The 14,229-nt window shown below is 33.0% G+C and overlaps 1 protein-coding gene and 1 long non-coding RNA gene across 2 annotated transcripts; one reads left to right on the top strand and one right to left on the bottom strand.

Annotated features, from left to right (window-relative positions):
• The first annotated feature begins 2,205 nt into the window (after window positions 1-2,205).
• LOC149906769 (uncharacterized) lies at window positions 2,206-3,434 on the top strand. Its single transcript, XR_016456993.1, has 2 exons — window positions 2,206-2,364; window positions 2,668-3,434. It is a non-coding gene; the product is annotated as an uncharacterized LOC149906769 (long non-coding RNA).
• Window positions 3,435-3,730: 296 nt separating this feature from the next.
• LOC149906770 (lipase member H-like) lies at window positions 3,731-13,346 on the bottom strand. Its single transcript, XM_090104940.1, has 2 exons — window positions 13,205-13,346; window positions 3,731-4,659 (listed from the first exon to the last, which is right to left on the bottom strand). The coding sequence occupies exons 1-2, from the start codon at window positions 13,320-13,322 to the stop codon at window positions 3,749-3,751; spliced, it is 1,029 nt and encodes a 342-aa protein (XP_089961066.1). The 5' UTR covers window positions 13,323-13,346; the 3' UTR covers window positions 3,731-3,748.
• Between the last annotated feature and the right edge of the window lie 883 nt (window positions 13,347-14,229).

Raw genomic sequence — 14,229 nt, forward strand, 5'->3', positions numbered from 1 at the left:
GGCCGAGTTCACGAGCTACGACGGCAGTCTTTCTTTCTGGACAGAGATTTATGTCAGAATCGAGTAATGTACGCACATTCCATGCGCCAAATGTCATGAAAGATGTAATTATTTGGTTTTTCTTAATTCTTCGTCGACCACGTGGAATTTGGGATGCCTTGGTAGCCGTGGTTACTACCACCCTTCAAGTTGTGGGATAAACATTTTTTTGGGACACCTTTTCTAGTCCCGTCCCCGGCTGGGCGGGGGAAGCAGAGTCACCCTAAATAGGGCTGCTTCGACACTCGGTATGCTGCCGAACCTGTACTGTTATCCCGAGTGCAGCGCAGGAGCGACCATCATTATCCAAGCCGCCTGTGTGCAGGTTTCCGACAAAGCCAGGTATGCATCACAACCTGACCTCTCTACTTCTACCTATCGCCACAGGTCTTAAAGAAGTCTCGAAGTCCTTATAGCATAGCAGTCTATTGCGCTACGATATATTCAGGTGCAAGAGCATACGCGCACATGCAATTGCACACACTCGTCCTCTCTCTTCTGAGCCCAGTGGAACGGAGACCGCTACGACTGGAAAAGAGATTGGATGATGTGTCTGGCCGACGGTCTCTTTGGCACCTCAACCGTCGCCCTAAGCCTTCCACCATGCTTTGCTATCTCGCCGAGTCCGCCAGGTCCGTTGCATATCTGCTATGGCTGCCTTCATCGCCGAGACAGTCTTTGTGCACTGTGCAGGAGGTGTCTGCGATTAGACCATGTTAAGCAAACAAGGTCCCCCCTCATCCAGGTTTCGCCCGCGAGCCAACGCGGTTTCCCGGGGTGTGGCCGCTGCATGCACTACAGCTACTTGGAGCCACTGGTGAGAGGATTATGGAACACCTACGGTTTTTGGAGCACTATACCCTCACAATAGGGTGGCTTATAGTACTTCCGTATATGCCCCACTACACCCCAAAATACCCAAAAATAGATAAATAGTTATATATTGAATGAATATTAGCAATTACGTATGTAGAAATATCTGCTCGTTAAAAAAACATCAAGATGTTATTTTAAAAAGTGTTTTTAAAATAACATCACACAACAAACTGAAATGATTTCGAAAAATAAAGATTATTTTTGCTATTCTAATGGTGTAAGAATTAAAAAAAAAATGTTCTTTAGTTTTTAGATTTATTTAAAAGACTATTGTGATTTAAGTAGGTATAGATTGAATCGTTACTTAAAACTTTATCATTCACTTAACAATATAGAAATCCTTTCATATCTACATACTAGGTTTCCGCCCGCGGCTTCGCCCGCGCAGTCAAAGAAAAACCCGCATAGTTCCCGTTCCCGTGGGATTTCCGGGATTGCGTCATTTTCCCGGGATAAACAGTAGCCTATGTCCTTTCTCGGGTATCAAAATATCTCCATACCAAATTTCATGAAAATTGGTTCAGTAGTTTAGGCGTGATTGAGTAACAGACAGACAGACAGAGTTTCTTTCGCATTTATAATATTAGTATGGATTGTCCTTCATAGGTATCCAGTAGCTTTGGAAAAATTATCATCAAAATGTCTCTCCTTTAAAGATAAAACTATATCTACGTAAATCGTCACAGACATTCTTTACTAAAATCCGTTTTCCTTGGTCACGGCATCACGCGTGAACGGGTGGACCGATTTCGATAATTCCCTTTTTATAATATTCCTTGAAGTACGAGGATGGTTCTTATGGAGAGAAAACGTAAACATGTACCACGGGCGAAGCCGGGGCGGACCGCTAGTATATATATGCAAAGATTTTGAATGTCGTTTCGCTTATATATACCATCTGAGCGAAACGTTATAAAATGTGCTTTTAAAATAAATCGATTTTACAATTATCTTTTAATTACACCACTTAATCCACATTTACCTGTACTCATATGAAGAAAATTCTTTCCTTTGATTTTCCTTCAAGAGTATAATAACGCGAAAAACAAGGAAAAAATAAAGAGGCTTACTCTTTTATAAATTCTTTTTATTCCTGTTTGGGTGTAAATAATATTTTCCCTAATGCTTCATATAATACAAAGGAAATCCTATTTACTTATGTTATATATTCAAAAAAGTTCCTATAGCAACCACAATATTATGGTATTTACCACAGAACAGTAGATAGAAGTGTGATGTGGGCGTAGCCCACGTGTCAATGATAAGTTTAGATCACCTAATGACCTAACTTGCTCTCAGTTGTGCGCAGAAAAATATTCGAGTCGGTTGTCAGCTGTCAAACCTTTTTTCCATATTTATTCATTAATTAGGACGTGTTGTTCGGTATAAAGAGTGCAAAAATGATAGCAGACGAAATAATATCAGCAATGAAGGCATTTCATACCGTCGGTAAGTCTTATTTTAATTTATTTTAATTATATTTTATGTTATAACTTCGCTTGTCGTAATTTGTCAAAATTGTATACAAATATCTAGTCAAAATGAACCTTAATCCATAAGAAATTAGTACTATTATAGATTGGACAGCAAACAAGACTTTCTGGAATATTATTGCAATAAACAAACGAATGTCGCTTTAGTGATGCTTGTGGTGCATATCGACAGTATCGATACTTTAGAAAAGACAAACATTATAAATATTAAATTTTATTTTATTTTTCCTTAGCTATCATTTGTCTAATTTATTTATAGATTTCCCAAAGAGGCTAATTTAAAAGAGAAATGGATAAATGCAACGTGACGAGTTAACTGGATGCCGAACAGTACTAAGCGGTCTAACAAAGGCCACCGATACATCAAACCTACAGCAGTTCCAAGATTTAACATAATGCATATTTTCTGTTTGTATTTTGTAAATATAGATTTATACTATTCTATTCCGTTTTTTATTTAATAATAATAATATAAAAAGACGTACTTAGTAGTAATAAACATACTCCAAAATGTGACGCATTATACTATACTCATATAAAAGAAAGAAAAAAAATACACAAAAAATATTTATTTGTGAATTATCGATAACAAGGCTGACATCCCTCAGAGCATAGCATCAGATAAATATCAAGTTAATGTCATTAATGTTGAGTGACACAAATTTCAACCTTATCTCTATGTGTTGCGTTTCAAATTTATATCTATCGAAAACTAACGCCCTCTGTTGTGGAGTAGCTGAATGTTTTCGAATTTGGAATTTCTGTGCAATGAGAAACAAAACAGCTAATATACCTAGGGATGTTATACTAAAATAAACCGTAACATGGTGCGTTAGGGTACATATTGAAATGCTGAATTTATAACCTAAGTCAGTTTTTACTCAAATTAAGCTGTCCAATCAAAGGCATAGTTTACTTGTAGTGTACTGTATAACTATCGGTTTAAATGTGTGGGTTTGGCGACACTGGTTTTCATACTAATTAGACATTACAGCACTTCTATATGTTTTTACTGTTCTGTGGTATTTACATACATAATAACATGAAAGTTATGTAAAAAATATTGCATTAAATAAAAAAAAAAGATATTATGTTATTATGTTTTGTAATATTGTCATATTTTTGTATTCCTTTGTAGAGCGCCTTTTTATCGAATATTTTATAAAGTTAAAATTAAAAAAGCTTTTCAAAACGTTTGGTGTTACTAATTCACTTAAAGATCTCATTATGAGGCCTTGTTCCATGGCACATAGGTACTGTTATTTACAAAAGGATTCAAGTGTAATAAAAGTATTGCTCTATTTTGACAATAAAAGAAAATATCATTAAAAATAAATAATTTATTGTACATCATAACCATCAGTCGAGAAGTAGAAAACTCCGGTCGCATTACCAGGGTTCCAGAAGCCAGCGATAGTAACTTCGTTGGCAGCACACGCGCCGTTCTTAAATAGTTTATACGAGTCGCATTTCCACGCCAAGAACCAATTTGGATTACTGACCGTAGACGTCCAAATATCAATACAGGCTCTATGATTGCATTTAGCGGCTTTGGATGAATCGAATATACCAGGAATTAATGGTGTCCCACATTTGGGCTGGGCGGCTCCTTTCTTATTTATAAAGAAGTCTATGTCACCTAAAACGCTCGTTGTTCCGAGACCACCAGCGTTACAATGGTACACTTCAACGTAATCCGCTACTCCAGCTCTAATCTGTTCTTGTATTAAGCTGTTGGAGAAACAAGGCCCAGCTGGGTCTAACGCGGTGATTCTTGAAATCTTGTTACCCGTATTTTCATAGAATGTTTCACCAGTATGCGCCAACATTTGTGAGCCCAAACTGTGGCCAATACAATGCATATTTTTAGGTGATATCCCTCCATTTGCTAATTCAGAAAGCATGTTCCCTAATGCTTTGCCGATGTAATGTATATATCTGACAGAACGTTCGTAACTCTTTACGTTGCCCTGCCTGTTATTTGTGTATGGAGAATGGTCAAGGATTATCAAATAGCTATTTGGATAGTTTCTAAATGTATCCCTCATTCGTTCTTCTGTCTTCTTGTTTATGTTCGACTTGTAACCAGGTACGAAGATGATGAACTTCCTTGTTTTGTCCAGTTCCTTTAGGGCCAGGATGCCTTTCGCTGCGTCGTTGATGTGGAAAGTTTCGACGTCATTGCGAGGAAAGTCGTAGAAGTAGACGTCAATTTCGCTGACGTCAAGGTTGAGCGTTCTGTCGTGGTCACCTGTAACAATGGTAATTGAGTTCAATGAGATACAATGAGGTAATGAGCGTCTCGTTACGGCGGGATGTTTTCGATAAGTATGCAAAGGCGTATAATTGTAAGGGCATTGATTACATAATGGTCAATAGGCACTTGGGAAGAAAGTCATTTTTAAATTAGTTCCTAGTTTAAAAGGTATTTTAAGGAAACAAGGTTATATTTGAAAGATAAACATCTATTCTATTTTAATTATTATTTATTTTTAACCCATTATCTTTAAGACGTATTTATCAAAATGTTAAAGACAATTAGATTCCTATTTTTTATTTCTCTAATGTAAGTATCTATACTTATATGTATAGAAGTAGTTTATTTAATTATTTGTTTTTGTCGTGCGTTTTATTGTTTCTATAAAGCACAGTAAATAAAAAATACTATGAATACGTAATACATATAAATCAAAGCATCCTTGAATTGATATTCATCTCAACATAATATTCCTTCCATGTTTCTATTTTCTTCGAGAATTTTTCCAACAAGCTATACCCCTGGGTATGCTCTAATGATTACAAGGACTGCAAAATCTGCAATATCTATATAAATAAATAATGACCTGATCCACTTGAAACCTGCATAATAATAATATAAGTGTTAGGTCATGAATCGTGACACCAGCCTGTCTGATACAATAGCATTTAAATATGGAAATTATATCATTTGCAATGCAGTATTTCGATTATTACAATATACAGCATTTAATAAAGGTAAGGTAAGGTTTTACTTAAATTGGTTTAACAGATAATGAAGATGTTCACATAAAGATAGACTGTAAAAAGAAGGAAAAGGATTATTTTTATATAGGTGTTGACTGAAACTATATACTATTATGTAGCTATAATATATAGTAGAGCTATTGAGGCGTAACATTACTGAATAAAGAACTGACGCACATACTGAATTCAAGGTCTATATTTATATGCAGGTAATGGCTGATACACGCAATTTCATCTCTTTTCAGAAGGAAGATATTTTTCTCATTTTTGCGAAAAATTTTTATGTATGTTCTACTCACATATATTATTATAATGAGAACTACAGTATTCTACGATAAATTAACAATCATATAGATAAAGATACTAGTACTTGAACCATATAATATGTTATGATAGTTTGTTTTGAAATTTCGTATGAATTATTATTTCTCTCAAACAATTATGAATTAAGCATGCTCGAAGGCTACTTATATAGTATTGGTATCTACTATATAGTAGAGATACATAATACTTATTATTACCTATTGATAATTCATGTTTGTGGTCCATACAAACAAAAGAGAGACTTAGAATATTTGTTTAAATCGTAGAAAAGAGAAAAACGTCTCTTACTAATGACTCATTTGATTAAAAAACTAATGAATGAATTGTTTTAAGATTTAAATTAAAATATATTTATAACATTAATTGTTAATTGTTTTAAATAACAATAATATGTTTAGAAGTAGTTTTTCCTAAAACCATTTTTTTAACGTTTGTTGATCTAAGTTATCTAAGTGATAGATGAGTCATTGCTGATTTGTTGATAAGAAAAGAGTCATTGTTTTCTTATAAAGGCCCTGTTATCTTATTATATTTGCAATAGTGAAATATCAGTGACTGATATCTGATAATTTCAACAGGATAAATAAAAATAAATATCCCTGGACGCACACTGCAGAAGTTTTATCGTATTGAAAAACTTAAGAGAATCTCAATTTTGTCTACTATAATCAATACATATAATAAAATTCTAGAAAAGTGGTGTCTGTACAATGAAAATATGTAAAAAAAAATTAGCAGGGGTTATTACTAAATCGATCCCAAACCCAAAACTGTCGTAAAAAAATTTTTTGTCTGTTTGTCTGTTTGTCTGTTTGTCGGTTTGTCTGTTTGTCTGTATGTTTGAACACGCTAATCTCAGAAACGGCTTATCCGATTTAAATGCGGTTTTCACTAATATATTGTGGTAAGCTTCATTTAACATTTAGTGTTTATTTCATGTCAATCGGTTCATAAATAAAAAAGTTATGACCATTTAAGTAATCACAGCGAACATTTGCTAAGGCATTCTATACATGAATTACTTTATTACGTAAATTATACGCTAAAGTTATTCCTTAACATGTCCAGATGATCATATTATCGAAAGTTCCCAAGCGTGGGGGGGGGGGGGTTATGCTGAGGGGGTAGTAGGGGGGGTCAAAGGAACTTTATTTAGATTTTTGCTCATAAGTCTAAAACCTGCACAAATAGCATTATGGTTACTTCTAGGTAATTTTTTTATATAAAAGGTCTTTGAAATTATGTCGTAGGTATTGTATTTTTAACCCCCGACGCAAAAAGAGGGGTGTTATGTTCGCTATGTGTGTATTGCGTGTCTGTCTGTGCCACCGTAGCTCGCTAACGGGTATTATACGAATTAGATGCGTTTTTTTGTTACATTAGTTGTTTATATAGGGGTAAGTGGGAATGAAAAAAACGAATGTTAGTTGTTAATGTAGGTTGTAGGTTATACCCAAGTGATATATCAAATGAAAATAGACGACATGTCAGAAACAATTAGTCAAATTTTATCAAAATCGGTTCATCCATTTATTTGATATAGGGGTAAAAGTGGGAATAAATAAATGAATTTTATCAAATATACTCAAGTGACGTATCTAATGAAAGACATGACGTGTAAAGTACAATAAGACATATTTTATCAAAATTGGTTCATCCATTTATTGGATAAAAGTGGCAATAAAAGTTGTCAAATATACCTAAGTGGCATATCAAATGAAAGGGCATGACCTGACGTGAGAAGTATAATGAGGCATAGGTATTTAATCAAAATCGGTTCATCCATTTATTATACTATATAATAAATGGATGAACCGATTTTGAGGGGTAAAAGTGGGAATGAAAAAAACGAATGTTGTCTGTTATACCCAAGTGATATATCAAATGAAAAAAGACGACCTGTCAGTAACAACAAGTCAAATTATATCAAAATCGGTTCATCAATTTATTTGATATAGGGGTTAAAGTGGGAATAAATAAATAAATTTTATCAAATATACTCAAGTGACGTATCTAATGAAAGACATGACGTGTAAAGTACAATAAGACATAATATTTTATCAAAATTGGTTCATCCATTTATTGGATATAATATGTAGGTATAAAAGTGGGAATAAAAGTTGTCGAATATACCCAAGTAACATATCTAATGAAAGGGCATGACCTGACGTGAGAAGTATAATGAGGCATATTTAATCAAAATCGGTTCATCATCAATACATATAATAAAATTCTAGAAAAGTGGTGTCTGTACAATGAAAATATGTAAAAAAAAATTAGCAGGGGTTATTACTAAATCGATCCCAAACCCAAAACTGTCGTTAAAAAATTTTTTGTCTGTTTGTCTGTTTGTCTGTTTGTCGGTTTGTCTGTTTGTCTGTATGTTTGAACACGCTAATCTCAGAAACGGCTTATCCGATTTAAATGCGGTTTTCACTAATATATTGTGGTAAGCTTCATTTAACATTTAGTGTTTATTTCATGTCAATCGGTTCATAAATAAAAAAGTTATGACCATTTAAGTAATCACAGCGAACATTTGCTAAGGCATTCTATACATGAATTACTTTATTACGTAAATTATACGCTAAAGTTATTCCTTAACATGTCCAGATGATCATATTATCGAAAGTTCCCAAGCGTGGGGGGGGGGGGTTATGCTGAGGGGGTAGTAGGGGGGGTCAAAGGAACTTTATTTAGATTTTTGCTCATAAGTCTAAAACCTGCACAAATAGCATTATGGTTACTTCTAGGTAATTTTTTTATATAAAAGGTCTTTGAAATTATGTCGTAGGTATTGTATTTTTAACCCCCGACGCAAAAAGAGGGGTGTTATGTTCGCTATGTGTGTATTGCGTGTCTGTCTGTGCCACCGTAGCTCGCTAACGGGTATTATACGAATTAGATGCGTTTTTTTGTTACATTAGTTGTTTATATAGGGGTAAGTGGGAATGAAAAAAACGAATGTTAGTTGTTAATGTAGGTTGTAGGTTATACCCAAGTGATATATCAAATGAAAATAGACGACATGTCAGAAACAATTAGTCAAATTTTATCAAAATCGGTTCATCCATTTATTTGATATAGGGGTAAAAGTGGGAATAAATAAATGAATTTTATCAAATATACTCAAGTGACGTATCTAATGAAAGACATGACGTGTAAAGTACAATAAGACATATTTTATCAAAATTGGTTCATCCATTTATTGGATAAAAGTGGCAATAAAAGTTGTCAAATATACCTAAGTGGCATATCAAATGAAAGGGCATGACCTGACGTGAGAAGTATAATGAGGCATAGGTATTTAATCAAAATCGGTTCATCCATTTATTATACTATATAATAAATGGATGAACCGATTTTGAGGGGTAAAAGTGGGAATGAAAAAAACGAATGTTGTCTGTTATACCCAAGTGATATATCAAATGAAAAAAGACGACCTGTCAGTAACAACAAGTCAAATTATATCAAAATCGGTTCATCAATTTATTTGATATAGGGGTTAAAGTGGGAATAAATAAATAAATTTTATCAAATATACTCAAGTGACGTATCTAATGAAAGACATGACGTGTAAAGTACAATAAGACATAATATTTTATCAAAATTGGTTCATCCATTTATTGGATATAATATGTAGGTATAAAAGTGGGAATAAAAGTTGTCGAATATACCCAAGTAACATATCTAATGAAAGGGCATGACCTGACGTGAGAAGTATAATGAGGCATATTTAATCAAAATCGGTTCATCCAATAATTATATGTAGGGCAAAAGTGGGGATGAGAAAAACGAATGCTGTCTGTTATACCCAAGTGATATATCAAATGAAAAAAGACGACCTGTCAGAAACAATTAAGTAGTCCAATGTTATCAAAATCGGTTCATCCATTTATTTGATATAGGGGTAAAAGTGGGAATAAATAAATAAATTTTATCAAATATACTCAAGTGACTTATCTAATGAAAGACATGACGTGTAAAGTACAATAAGACATATTTTATCAAAATTGGTTCATCCATTTATTGGATATAGGTATAAAAGTGGGAATAAAAGTTGTCAAATATACCCAAGTGGCATATCAAATGAAAGGGCATGACCTGACGTGAGAAGTATGATGAGGCATATTTAATCAAAATCGGTTCATCCATTTATTGATTTATAGCGGTAAAAGTGGGAATGAATAATCGAATGTGGTCAAATAATATAAACAAGCGGCATATCAAATGACGTGTGAATTACAATTAGTCATGTTTTATCAAAATTAGTTAATCTGTTTATTACATATAGGGCACCTTAGGGGTGATAGTGGGGATACATAATCCAAATGGAGTACCAAACGAAAGGATATGACATGTACCTACATAATATATAGGTATGATTAGACATGGTTTAGAATTTAGATCAAAATCGGTTCTGCCATTTACTAGGGGTGCAAGGGAAAAGTTGAAAGTCTGTGAAAGTAGAAGGAATATGGGAGCGGGAGAATAACCACATCCAGGAAATTTTGAACTCTTCTGTACCTAAGTTTTATAGCTCAGTTTAGTAATAAATTTTACTAACAGTTCTTTTGTGTTATTATTTATTTTATTTCTTAACTTTATAATAATGTGTAAGTACTTATAATTTAGTTGTATATGATAGTACGTGTTTCAAGACGTGTTTACTCAATAATTGTGTGTTAAGTGGTAACTACTATGCAGTCACTATTCCACGCGGACGAAGTCGCGGGCACAGCTAGTTTATAATAATATTAGGTACTTTGAACGAATAATTTTAATTATATGTCTTTTTGGATTTTGGATGGATAAATTTATAAGCGTTAGTTATATATCTGGGTGTATTTGAACCATTATAAATAATAGGTAGGTACATATTGTTAACTAATCTATCGCTACAGAATTAGGTTTAATTTTTGAAGTGAAACTTCTTTAAGTGCGTTGAGAGTAAAATTTAAAGGTAGCGTCATGACAATACCTGGCATCATGGAGTAAGGCGACGATTTTGGTATATATGAATCTTGCCTAAGAAGTTTAATTTCTGACGCGTGTGCTCGGTACACACGCTCTTTATTAACAGATGTTAGTTTAGTTAAGACTAGCTGTGCCCGCGACTTCGTCCGCGTGGAATAGTGACTGCATAGTAGTTACTACTTAACACACAATTATTGAGTAAACACGTCTTGAAACACGTACTATCATATACAACTAAATTATAAGTACTTACACATTATTATAAAGTTAAGAAATAAAATAAATAATAACACAAAAGAACTGTTAGTAAAATTTATTACTAAACTGAGCTAGGTATAAAACTTAGGTACAGAAGAGTTCAAAATTTCCAGGATGTTGTTATTCTCCCGCTCCCATTTTCCTTCTACTTTCACAGACGTTCAACTTTTCCCTTTCACCCCTAGTAAATGGCAGAACCGATTTTGATCTAAACCATGTCTATTGTCTAATCATACCTATATATTATGTACATGTCATATCCTTTCGTTTGGTAATCCATTTGGATTATTTATCCCCACTATCACCCCTAAGGTGCCCTATATGTAATAAACAGATTAACCAATTTTGATAAAACATGACTAATTGTAATTCACACGTCATTTGATATGCCGCTTGATTATATTATTTGACCACATTCGATTATTCATTCCCACTTTTACCGCTATAAATCAATAAATGGATGAACCGATTTTGATTAAATATGCCTCATCATACTTCTCACGTCAGGTCATGCCCTTTCATTTGATATGCCACTTGGGTATATTATTTGACAACTTTTATTCCCACTTTTATACCTATATACAATAAATGGATGAACCAATTTTGATAAAATATGTCTTATTGTACTTTACACGTCATGTCTTTCATTAGATACGTCACATGAGTATATTTGATAAAATTCATTTATTTATTCCCACTTTTACCCCTCTATCAAATAAATGGATGAACCGATTTTGATAAAATTTGACTAATTGTTTCTGACATGTCGTCTATTTTCATTTGATATATCACTTGGGTATAACCTACATTAACAACCTACATTAACAACTAACATTCGTTTTTTTCATTCCCACTTACCCCTATATAATATAATAAACAACTAATGTAACAAAAAAACGCATCTAATTGGTATTACCCGTTAGCGAGCTACGGTGGCACAGACAGACACGCAATACACACATAGCGGACATAACACCCCTCTTTTTGCGTCGGGGGTTAAAAATAATACCTACGACATAATTTCAAAGACCTTTTATATAGAAAATTTACCTAGAAGTAACCATAATGCTACATATTTGTGCAGGTTTTAGACTTATGAGCAAAAATCTAAATAAAGGTCCTTTGACCCCCCCTACTACCCCCTCAGCATAACCACCCCCCCCCCACGCTTGGGGACTTTCGATATGATCATCTGGACATGTCAAGGAATAACTTTAGCGTATAATTTACGTAATAAAGTAATTCATGTATTAGAATGCCTTAGCAAATGTTCGCTGTGATTACTTAAATGGTCATAACTTTTTTATTTATGAACCGATTGACATGAAATAAACACTAAATGTTAAATGAAGCTTACCACAATATATTAGTGAAAACCGCATCTAAATCGGATAAGCCGTTTCTGAGATTAGCGTGTTCAAACATACAGACAAACAGACAAACCGACAAACAGACAAACAGACAAAAAATTTTTTAACAACAGTTTTGGGTTTGGGATCGATTTAGTAATAACCCCTGCTAATTTTTTTTTACATATTTTCATTGTACAGACACCACTTTTCTAGAATTTTATTATATGTATTGATATTGGGGATCCCTGAAAATCATGCCAGAAAAGCTCCCTTATTCCTCTACTACCTATAATCCTATAAAATGAAAAAAATAGAAAAAATTGTAAATGGGTTAAATTAATTTTTTATATAATAATATTATAATAATATTATTATAAGGCTCTAAGTGTTACAAGGTTAAACAAGGTTACTATCGATACTGTTATAGATTTATAAATAACTTAGGTATATGTTATTTAGATATTTGGTATTATACTTATAGTAGATTAAAGAAAACCACAGACATAAAAATATTAGGAACATTGGTATTTACACAATAAAATAAAAACACAATGAATACGTGCTTAAATCACTAATCTATATCGATTAACAAAAACAAACACATAGAATGAGGAAATACAAATAGTAGGTCACCTACGCAAATAAATTACTTCAAATTTCCTTCCCGTCTTGAAGGTAAATTTATTTGTTAATTAACTGTATCTTATGTGTTCATTGTTGTTCAGATTTTATTGCATTTGTCATAGGTTATGAGTTATTTACCTTTTAGTACTTGATTCATACTACTAAAGAAAAATGTAATATGTACCCATATTCTTTACCTTCACCTTCATTACAAAAATCCCATTTTTATTAAAATTATAGACCCTGTATATAACTTACATTTAATCAAATTCGAATGCAGCGCCATCTGGAAGGGTCCATACTTTTCCAAATCACCGCGTCCCCAAGCGTGCGATTTCGCATATAAACAAAACAAAAAACAGATAAATAATTTCATTATGACACAACTACACTCCACGGAGGTCAGATATATACTGGCGTGAGATCACGAGATTATTGCCATGTGCTTCGAGCAGGAAATTAAATCTTTGTGTTATCTATACTATAACTGAGTTCATTAACGTATGGGTATACGATCAAACGCACTCCTTTTGATATTAATATGTATTAAATTTATTAACTTTTCGGTTGTAAACTTTTCTATTTAGGTATTCAGAGGATACAGTAAGGAGTAAACTTCTGATTTGTCAACATAAAATATTTATATAGTTTAATTGATTAAGAGTAGGTAACATCATTTAAAACTCTACACGTGATGTTTGTTTATAAATCAACTAGCTTACCGCCCGTGGCTTCGCCCGCTTTGTCTAAAACCTAATAAATTATATACTAAAACCTTCCTCTTGAATCACTCTATCTATTAAAAAAAACCACATCAATATCCGTAACGTAGTTTTAAAGATTTAAGCATACAAAGGGACATAGGGAAATAGGGACAGAGAAAGCGACTTTGTTTTATACGGTCTACTATGTAGTGATAATTGTGAGAAAAAAGCATTAGCAGGTAAAAATATATTTTTTAAAATAATTACTATCTATTATTTATTATACAGAACTATTGATAATATACTATTATTTATTATACAAAACTATAATAATATTGCTGATACAAAACGATAAAATATATACATATTACGGAGTCTTTGATCAAACTAAGTTATTCTGAAATATCATAAAAATCGTGTTTTAATGAAGGCATTGGTTTTTATCAAGACTTAATGATGTGTAGAAAACCCCTTTATTACTGGCGTTACGATATATAGTAGTTAGTTACTTAAATTATAATTAAAAAGTAATTATACGGGTATTCCTATATTCACAAACATAGTTAACTGAAACCTCAT

The sequence above is a fragment of the Colias eurytheme genome, chromosome 8 (assembly GCF_061535395.1).
Source record: "Colias eurytheme isolate Ceu_HAF_F1 chromosome 8, ilColEury1 Martin Lab GWU primary, whole genome shotgun sequence".
Classification (NCBI taxonomy): domain Eukaryota; kingdom Metazoa; phylum Arthropoda; class Insecta; order Lepidoptera; family Pieridae; genus Colias; species Colias eurytheme.

Excerpts from the sequence above, each read along its gene's own strand:
- LOC149906770 (XM_090104940.1), bottom strand. The coding sequence starts at position 13,322 with ATGAAATTATTTATCTGTTTTTTGTTTTGTTTATATGCGAAATCGCAC. Across the intron at positions 4,660-13,204 it reads GCATTCGAATTTGATTAAAT|GTGACCACGACAGAACGCTC; the intron begins GTAAGTTATATA and ends CCATTGTTACAG.